The sequence below is a fragment of the Antennarius striatus genome, chromosome 19 (genome assembly GCF_040054535.1).
Source record: "Antennarius striatus isolate MH-2024 chromosome 19, ASM4005453v1, whole genome shotgun sequence".
NCBI lineage: Eukaryota > Metazoa > Chordata > Actinopteri > Lophiiformes > Antennariidae > Antennarius > Antennarius striatus.
The window spans coordinates 392501-402500 of record NC_090794.1 but is presented as its reverse complement, the minus strand read 5'-3'; the positions used below and the strand labels follow the sequence as shown (position 1 = coordinate 402500).

At 47.4% G+C, this 10000-nt stretch overlaps 1 protein-coding gene across 2 annotated transcripts in view; it reads right to left on the bottom strand.

Annotated features, from left to right (window-relative positions):
* LOC137613437 (interphotoreceptor matrix proteoglycan 1) overlaps positions 1 to 10000 on the bottom strand; it is a 36893-nt gene that overhangs the window by 18964 nt on the left and 7929 nt on the right. The window contains exons 2-3 of one of the 2 annotated variants that reach the window (XM_068342658.1): positions 6768 to 7004; positions 6194 to 6403 (exon numbers count right to left, since the gene is read on the bottom strand). In XM_068342658.1, the coding sequence (XP_068198759.1) occupies positions 6194 to 6403; positions 6768 to 6831 (274 nt within the window). In that variant the 5' untranslated portion in view covers positions 6832 to 7004. Of the gene's footprint in view, positions 1 to 6193; positions 6404 to 6767; positions 7114 to 10000 lie in introns of those variants that run through there. The other variant, XM_068342657.1, reaches the window with a different exon arrangement.

The window sequence follows — 10000 nt, the reverse complement described above, 5'->3', positions numbered from 1 at the left end:
AAGGTTTGGGTTAGGGTTTAGGGTTAGGGTTTAGGGTTAGGGGGTTAGGGGGTTAGAGGGTTAGGGTTAGAGGGTTAGGGTTGGGTTAAGGTTAGGGTTAGCGTAGGGGGTTAGGTTTGTAAGGTTAGTTTTAGGGTCAGGGGTTAGGGTTTTGGGTTAGTTTTAGGGTTAAGGGGTTGAGGTAAGGTTAGGTTTAGGGTTAGTTTTAAGTTTAGAGGGTTAGGATTAGGGGTTATGGTTAGGTTAAGGTTAGAGTTAGGGTTGGGTTAACGTTAGGGTTTAGGGGTTAGGGTTAGTTTTAGGGTGGGGTTTAGGGTTAGGGTTTAGGTTAGGGGTTAGGGTTAGAGGGTTAGGATTAGGGTTTAAGGTTAGAGGGTTAGGGTTAGGGGTTAGGGTTAGGGTTTAGGGTTAGGGGGTTAGAGGGTTAGGGTTAGGGGTTAGGGTTGGGTTAAGGTTAGGGTTAGAGGATTAGGGTTAGGGTTGGGTCAAGGTTAGGGTTAGGGTTTAGGGTTTAAGGTTAGGGTTAGGGTTAGGGTTTAGGTTTAGGGTTAGGGTTAAGGTCTAGGTTTAGGGTTAGGGTTTAGGTTAAGGGTAAGGGTTTAGGGTGTAGGGTTAGGGTTAGGGTTTAGGTTTAGGGTTAGGGTTAGTGTTTAGGGTTTAGGGTGAGGGTTTAGGGTTTAGGGTTAATGTTTAGGGTTAGGGTTTAGGTTTAGGAGTTAGGGTTTAGGGTTTAGGGTTAGGGTTAGTGTTAATGGTTTAAAATCAGGGTTTCTGGTTAGGGTTAGGGTTTAGGGTTAGGGTTTAGGGTTAGGGTTTAGGGTTAGGGTAGGTTTAGGGGTTAGGGTTAGTTTTAGAGTTAGGGTTTAGGGTTTCGGGTTAGGGTTAGGGTTTAGGGTTTAGGATTTAGGGTTAGGATTTAGGTTCAGGGTTAAGGTCTAGGTTTAGGTTAAGGTTAAGGTTAAGGGTAAGGGTTTAGGGTTAGTGTTTAGGGTTAGGGTTTAGGTTTATGGTTTAGGGTTAGGGTTAAGGATTAGAGTTTAGGGTTAGGGTTTAGGGTTAGGGTTAGTGTTTAGGGTTTAGATTTAGGGTTAGTGTTTATGATTTAGGGTTAGGGTTTCGGGTTAGGTTTTGAGGTTAGGGTTTCGGGTTAGGGTTTAAGGTTAGTGTTTAGGGTTAGTGTTTAGGGCTAGGCTTAGTGTTTAGTTTTAGGGTTTAGGGTTAGTGTTTAGGGTTAGGGTTTAAGTGTAGTGTTAGGGTTTAGGTTTAGTGTAAGGGTTTAGGGTTAGTGTTTAGGGTTTGGATTTAGGGTTAGGGTTTAGGTTTCGGGTTAGGGTTAGGGTTTAGGGTTAGGTTTTAGTGTTAGGTTTTAGGGTTAGGGTTAGTGTTTAGGGTTTAGGGTTAGGGTTAGTGTTTAGGGTTAGGGTTAGGATTTAGGTTTAGTGTTAGGGATTAGGGTTAGTGCTTAGGGTTAGGGTTTAGGGTTAGGCTTAGTGTTTAGGGATATGGCTTAGGGTTGGGGTTTAGGTTTAGGGTTTAGGGTTTAGGGTTAGGGTTTAGGTTTAGGGTTAGGTTTGGGGTTAGGGTTTAGGGTTTTGGTTAGATGAAGTAAGCAACGTAGTCCCTCAAAAGGATCTACAAAGTGCACTGGCACTCTATATATATATAGGGTTGGGTTAAGGTTAGGGTTAGGGTTAGGGGTTAGGGTTAGGGTTAGGGTTAGCGTTAGGGGGTTAGGTTTTAAGGTTAGCTTTAGGGTTAGGGGATGGGGTTTTGAGTTAGTTTTAGGGTTAGGGGTTGGGGTTAGTTTTAGGTTTAGAGGGTTAGGGTAGGGTTAGGGTAGGTTTAGGGGTTAGGGTTAGTTTTAGGGTTAGAATTTAGGGTTAGGGTTAGGGTTAGGGTAGGATGACTCTGGTGGTGAGGAAGATGAAGAGGACAAAGGCAGAGCAGAAGACGAAATGGTGGAAGCTGAAAAAGGAAGAGTGTTGCATGACTTTTAGGAAGGAGTTAAGACAGGCTCTGGGTGGTCAGGAGGTGCTTCCAGATGACTGGACAACTACAGCTAATGTGATCAGGGAGACAGGTAGGAGAGTACTTGGTGTGTCATCTGGAAGGAAAGTAGATAAGGAGACTTGGTGGTGGAATGAGGAGGTACAGGAGTGTATACAGAGAAAGAGGTTAGCTAAGAGGAAGTGGGACACTGAGAGGACTGAGGAGAGTAGACAGGAGTACAGGGAGATGCAGCGCAAGGTGAAGGTAGAGGTAGCAAAGGCCAAACAAGAAGCTTCTGATGACTTGTATGCTAGGTTGGACAGTAAGGAGGGAGAGACTGATCTATACCGGTTGGCAAGACAGAGAGACAGGGATGGGAAGGACGTGCAGCAGGTTAGGGTGATTAAGGATAGGGATGGAAGTCTATTGACAGGTGCCAGTAGTGTGATGGGAAGATGGAAAGAGTACTTTGAAGAGTTGATGAACGTGGAAAATGAGAGAGAACAAAGACTAGAAGAGGTGACTGTTGTGGACCAGGAAGTAGCAAAGATTAGTCAGGATGAAGTGAGGAGGGCACTGAAGAGGATGAAGAGTGGAAAGGCAGTCGGTCCTGATGATATACCTGTAGAGGTTTGGAAGTGTCTAGGAGAGGTGGCAGTAGAGTTTCTGACTGGGTTGTTCAACAGGATCTTAGATAGTGAGAAGATGCCTGAGGAATGGAGGAGAAGTGTGCTGGTGCCCATTTTTAAGAACAAGGGAGATGTGCAGAGTTGTGGCAACTACAGAGGAATAAAGCTGATGAGCCATACAATGAAGTTATGGGAGAGAGTAGTGGAAGCTAGACTAAGGGCAGAAGTGAACATTTGTGAGCAGCAGTATGGTTTCATGCCAAAACAGAGTACTACAGATGCAGTATTTGCGTTGAGGATGTTGATAGAGAAGTACAGAGAAGGCCAGAGGGAGCTGCATTGTGTTTTTGTAGATCTGGAGAAAGCTGATGACAGGGTGTCCAGAGAGGAACTGTGGTATTGTATGAGGAAGTCTGGAGTGGCAGAGAAGTATGTTAGAGCGGTGCAGGACATGTATGAGGACTGTAAGACAGTGGTGAGGTGTGTGTAGGTGTGACAGAGGAGTTCAAGGTGGAGGTGGGACTGCATCAGGGACCAGCTCTGAGCCCCTTCTTGTTGCTATGGTGATGGACAGGCTGACAGACCAGGTTAGACAGGAATCTCCATGGACTATGATGTTTGCAGATGACATTGTGATCTGTAGTGAGAGCAGGGAACAGGTGGAGGAGAAGCTAGAGAGGTGGAGGTTTGTCCTGGAAAGGAGAGGAATGAAGGTTAGCCGCAGTAAGACAGAGTACATGTGTGTGAATGAGAGGGACCCAAGTGGAAGAGTGAGGTTAGAGGGAGAAGAGATCAAGAAGGTGGAGGATTTGAAGTACTTAGGCTCAACAGTCCAGAGCAATGGAGAGTGTGGAAAAGAGGTGAAGAAGCGTGTCCAGGCAGGATGGAACGGGTGGAGGAAAGTGTCAGGTGTGATGTGTGATAGAAGAGTTTCAGCTAAAATGAAAGGAAAGGTGTACAAAACTGTGGTGAGACCAGCGATGTTGTTTGGTCTAGAGACAGTGTCACTGAGGAAAAGACAGGAGACAGAGCTGGAGGTAGCAGAGATGAAGATGCTGAGGTTCTCTCTGGGAGTGACCAGGAAGGATAGGATCAGGAATGAGTCCATCAGAGGGACAGCACATGTTAGAGGTTCTGGAGATAAAGTCAGAGAGGCCAGACTGAGATGGTTTGGACATGTCCAGAGGAGAGATAGTGAATATATTGGTAGAAGGATGCTGAGTTCTGAACTGCCAGGCAGGAGGCCTAGAGGAAGACCAAAGAGGAGGTTTATGGATGTAGTGAAAGAGGACATGAAGGTAGTTGGTGTGAGAGAAGAGGATGAGAAGACAGGGTTAGATGGAGGACACTGATTGGCTGTGGAGACCCCTGAAGGGAAAAGCCGAAAGGAAAAGAAGAAGAGGGTTAGGGTTAGGGTTAGTTTTAGCGTCAGGGTTTAGGTTTAGGGGTTAGGGTTAGGGGTTAGAGGGTTAGGGTTATGGTTAGGGTTTAGGGTTAGGGGGTTAGAGGGTTAGGGTTGGGTTAAGGTTAGTTTTAGGGTTAGGGGATGGGGTAAGGTTAGGTTTAGGTTTAGAGGGTTAGGGTAGGGTTACGGTTAGGGTAGGTTTAGGGATTAGGGGTTAGGATTAGTTTTAGGGTTAGGGTTAGGGTTTAGGGTTTAGGTTTAGGTTTAGGATTAGGGTTTAGGGTTTAGGTTTAGGGTTTAGGGTTATGGTTAGGGTTTAGGGTTAGGGGGTTAGAGGGTTGGGGGGTTAGAGGGTTAGGGTTAGAGGGTTAGGGTTAGGGTTGGGTTAAGGTTAGGGTTAGCGTTAGGGGGTTAGGTTTTAAGGTTAGTTTTAGGTTTAGAGGGTTATGGTAGGGTGAAGGGTAGGTTTAGGGGTTAGGGATTAGGGCTAGTTTTGGGGTTATAATTTAGGGTTATGGGTTAGTTTTAGAGGGTTAGGGTAGGGTTAGGGTAGATTTAGGGGTTAGGGTTAGGGGTTAGGGTTAGTTTTAGGGTTAGAATTTAGGGTTATGGGTTGGGGTTGGGGTTAGTTTTAGGTTTAGGGTTTAGGTCTAGGGTTTATTGTTTAGGGTTAGGGTTTGGGGTTGGGGTTAGGGTTAGGGGTTAGGGTTAGTTTTAGGGTTAGCATTTAGGGTTTTGGGTTAGGGTTAGTTTTAGGGTTAGGGTTTAGGGTTAGGGTTTAGGTTTAGGGTTTAGGGTTAGGGGGTTAGAGGGTTAGGGGGTTAGGGCTTAGAGGGTTAGGGTTGGGTTAAGGTTAGCATTAGGGAAGGGGTTTTAAGGTTAGTTTTAGGGTTAGGGGATGGGGTTTCGAGTTAGTTTTAGGGTTAGGGATTGGGGTAAGGTTAGGTTTAGGTTTAGGGGTTAGGGTTAGTTTTAGGTTCAGAGGGTTAGGGTAGGGTTACGGTTAGGGTAGGTTTAGGGATTAGGGGTTAGGGTTAGTTTTAGGGTTAGAATTTAAGGTTATGGGTAAGGGTTAGTTTTAGGGTTAGGGTTAGGGTTTAGGATTAGGGTTTAGGGTTCAGGTTTAGGGTTATGGTTATGGTTAGGGTTTAGGGTTAGTGTTTATGGTTTAGGGTTAGGGTTAGGGTTAGTGTTTCAGGTTAGGGTTTCGGGTTAGGGTTTAGGGGTTAGGGTTTAGGGTTAGTGTTTAAGGTTAGGTTTAAGGGTTAGGGTTTGGGTTTAGGGTTAGTGTTTATGGTTTAGGGTTAGGGTTTTGGGTTAGGGTTTCGGGTTAGGGTTTAGGGGTTAGGGTTTAGGTTTAGTGTTAGGGTTTAGGGTTAGGGTTAGTGTTCAGGGTTTAGGGTCAGGGTTTAGGTTTAGGCTTAGTGTTAAGGGTTAGGGTTTAGGTTTAGTGTTAGGGGTTAGGGTTAGGGTTTAGGCTTAGTGTTTAGGGTTAGGGTTTAGGGTTAGGGTTTAGGGTTAGGGTTAGGATTTAGGGTTAGGGTTTAGGGTTAGGGTTTAGGGTTAGGGTTAGGGTTAGAGGATTAGGGTTAGGGTTTAGGGTTAGGGTTTAGGCTTAGTGTTTAGGGTTAGGGTTTAGGGTTAGGGTTAGAGGATTAGGGTTAGGGTTTAGGGTTAGGGTTTAGGGTTAGGGTTTAGGGTTAGGGTTTAGGGTTAAGGTTTAGGGTTAGGGTTTAGGGTTAGGGTTAGAGGATTAGAGTTAGGGTTTAGGGTTAGGGTTAGAGGATTAGGGTTAGGGTTTAGGGTTAGGGTTAGGGTTTAGGGTTAGGGATAGGGTTAGGGTTTAGGGTTTAGGGTTAGGGTTTAGGGTTAGGGTTTAGGGTTAGGGTTTAGGGTTAGGGTTTAGGGTTAGGGTTAGGGTTAGAGGATTAGAGTTAGGGTTTAGGGTTAGGGTTAGAGGATTAGGGTTAGGGTTTAGGGTTAGGGTTTAGGGTTAGGGATAGGGTTAGGGTTTAGGGTTTAGGGTTAGGGTTTAGGGTTAGGGTTAGATGAAGTAAGCAACGTAGTCCCTCAAAAGGATCTACAAAGTACACTCTATATATATATAGGGTTAGGGCTTAGGGTGGGGTAAGGGTTAGGAGTTAGGGTTAGGGTGGTGGTTTTCCAGTACCTCTCAGCTGGTAGTACACCTGGTGGTTGTTGATCACCTCCTCCATCGTTTCCTGGGGGCAGATTTTCACTCCAAACTGCAGGAACGCCGACCTCCTGGGGCGGCGCGAGTTCAGCTCCAATCCGGAGCCTCCGGTGTTCAGCAGAGCGAGCAGACCCCCAGAGCCCCCCACCTCCACCGGGACCTCCACCTGGACCACAGCGCCACCATCTGGACAGAACCCACACAGGAAGTGGTCACCCTGGATCCAACGCTTGGCGCTGATTTCAAGCAGCGGGCGAGGCGGGGCAGGGCGGGGCCTGTTTACTACAACTGTGATGTCAGCGCTCAACACAATCGGATCAAAGTCACTGTCAGTGACATTAGGATGATGTCAACCCCCCCACCTGGCAGCAGCAGCAGCAGCGTAAAACAAACTGACTCTGATGTAACACTGATGATGTCACAGCTATGATGTAACACTGGTGATGTCACAGGACTGATGTAACATTGATGATGTCATAGCTAGCTCCTGCTTCAGGGCCACGCATCCGACAGGAGGCGTGGTCGGTCTCTCGTCCATTGGGGGTCTTACCTTTGACTCCAGCAGCGTCCTGACTGACGACCAGCAGCAGCACGATGCTAAATTCCCGCAGCATTGCGGCGTTTGCTAAATCTGAAGGTTCCTCCAGGGGGCGGCACGGGGCGTGGCCGAGGGGAGGGTCGCTGGCGTCCTCTGGCTCAGGTGCAGTCGTTCATTTCAGGCCCCCCAGCTGAGCTGCAGACACCTCAATGAGTCCCAGGATGTGTTTCCGACGGGACGGCGTTCCTCCTGACCAGAGGCATTGTGGGAAACAGGGATCGGAGAGTGGGGAGGTTAAAAACGTAGGAACCGTTTCTGGAATAATCTGTTTATCTAGCTGTCAGACTTAATCCGCCTTTACCCCCGTCGCCCCGCCTCATCCTGTTAGAGGCTTTCTGGGGGCATCTGTCAGCCGCCACCACCAGTGTGCTGTCCCCCCACCGCCCCGCCCCAAGTCCCGCCCCCCCACCGCGCCATGACACTTAGAGCTGGCGTCTTTATTCTTAGAGGTGTTATTCTTAACCGTGTGCAGAACCGCCAGCAGCAATAACACTCACCCACCTGACACCTGTCGAGGAACAGCCCCGCCCCCCCGGCATGACAGCTGGCTGATAACCCGACCCGACCCATGGTAACCCGACTGGCTCGTTAGTTTAGTTTAGTTCAGTTCAGTTTACCTTATTTGGGTTTAGCTAAGTTTAGTTTAGTTTATCTGGGTTTACTTTATTTGGGTTTAATTTAGTTTAGTTTAGTTTAGTTTAGTTTAGTTTAGTTTAGTTTAGTTTAGTTTAGTTCAGTTCAGTTCAGTTTAGTTTAGTTTAGTTTAGTTTAGTTTAGTTTAGTTTAGTTTAGTTCAGTTCAGTTCAGTTTAGTTTAGTTTAGTTTAGTTTAGCTCAGTTTATTTGCGTTTAGTTTAGTATGGATGCAAATAAATAAACAGGTAAACAACCTTCAATGTTCCACTGATGACAATAAATGTTCTATTATTTTTGATGACCATCAGAGTAACCATGGTAACCATGGTAACCACCAGAACCAGAGCAGGATGTGTTCTGACCACCAGTTCTGACAGTAGCAGTCAGCTGTTTCTGGTTTGGGCGTGGCAGAGAGAAGGTGGGCGGAGTTTCTGTAGTCACCAGTGGGGGAAAGTTGAAAGAACTGATTTGTTGTTGGTTGGCCGGAGCTCAGACGTCACCAGATTAAGATTAGCAATACTTTATAATCTGTAATCTGGTCGTTTACTGTCTGGTCCGGTTCTGTTAGTAGTAGTAGTGGTAGTAGTAGTAATACTAGTAGTAGTAGTAGTAGTACTAGTACTAGTATTACTAATAGAAGGAGGATTACTGGCAGCAGTAAAACATGAACCCTCAATCAGCTGATCGATACAACAGACTTCAGTGATCAATACATTCCAGAGAACAGCTGATGCACAGGAAGTGACAAAATCAGTCGGGTCAGTTGGGTCAGCTCGAGGTTGACCTGTGAACACCCACATTTTAAGGCAGCACCAACAGGGGGTGTGGAACCCTCAGAGGAACCAACAAACATTTAACAAACAGCTGAGAGTCACAAGCAGTGGACTGGGACCCCCCCGTAAAGAGAGGGTCGTTTCAATGGGGCTTGAACCCACGACTTTGCGTATGTAAAGCAGACTTGATAACCACTGCACTAGACAGCTGTTACAGAGCCTGTGCTATGTAGCCTGTGTTATGTAGCCTGTGCTATGTAGCTTGTGTTATGTAGCCTGTGCTATGTAGCCTGTGTTATGTAGCCTGTGCTATGTAGCCTGTGTTATGTAGCCTGTGCTATGTAGCTTGTGTTATGTAGCCTGTGCTATGTAGCTTGTGCCCTTAAACCTGTGCTATGAGGGTCAACCCACTTTGATGGATGAACAGTGGGTTGACCCTCAGGTGGGTGGAGTCATCCGTTCAGGAAGGCGTTTGTGCATCACAGGGAGGAAACTAAAGGGTTAAAGGTTTGCGTCAAACAGATATGTGGCTCCGCCTCCAGGTGACAGGAATCCGTGTCCCTCCCCCCTGACCTCACCAGCGAATCAGAACGCAGTTTGCTCCTCAATCAAACCCTGTTGACAGAGTCCCACGGCGCCGATGCCTTTTGATTGGTGCGTTTCCTGGGCCGTTACCCATCATCCCCTGCTGCGGGTTTGCGTCATGAGCAGCAGAACCGTCGGACGAACAAAGCGATCAACACCAGGACCCGCCCATCCGTCACCTAACCCCTGGGCCAATCAGATCGCTGGATCCCAGGGGAGAGGGGGCACAGAGCCAGGTGTTCAGCTGACAGATGAATGATCATGTGATCATGCGACTGCTGATTGGAGGACTGATGTTCACAGAGGTTGTTCCTGCCCCCCAGAGGTCGTTCCTCCTCTCCTCTCGTTCCACGGTCGTCTTTAATTTGCCATTAATCCGGGGCGTTCTAGATGAAGGCGTTCTGGATGAAGGCGTTCTAGATGAAGGCGTTCTGGATGAAGGCGTTCTGGATGAAGGCGTTCTGGATGAAGGCGTTCTGGATGAAGGCGTTCTGGATGAAGGCGTTCTGGATGAAGGCGTTCTGGATGAAGGCGTTCTAGATGGAGGCGTTCTGGATGAAGGCGTTCTAGATGAAGGCGTTCTGGATGAAGGCGTTCTGGATGAAGGCGTTCTGGATGAAGGCCTTCTGGATGAAGGCGTTCTGGATGAAGGCGTTCTGGATGAAGGCGTTCTAGATGAAGGCGTTCTAGATGAAGGCGTTCTAGATGAAGGCGTTCTGGATGAAGGCGTTCTAGATGAAGGCGTTCTGGATGAAGGCGTTCTGGATGAAGGCGTTCTGGATGAAGGCGTTCTGGATGAAGGCGTTCTGGATGAAGGCGTTCTGGATGAAGGCGTTCTAGATGAAGGCGTTCTAGATGAAGGCGTTCTAGATGAAGGCGTTCTGGATGAAGGCGTTCTAGATGAAGGCGTTCTGGATGAAGGCGTTCTGGATGAAGGCGTTCTGGATGAAGGCATTCTAGATGAAGGCGTTCTAGATGAAGGCGTTCTGGATGAAGGCGTTCTGGATGAAGGCATTCTAGATGAAGGCGTTCTGGATGAAGGCATTCTAGATGAAGGCGTTCTGGATGAAGGCATTCTAGATGAAGGCGTTCTAGATGAAGGCGTTCTGGATGAAGGCGTTCTGGATGAAGGCATTCTAGATGAAGGCGTTCTGGATGAAGGCATTCTAGATGAAGGCGTTCTGGATGAAGG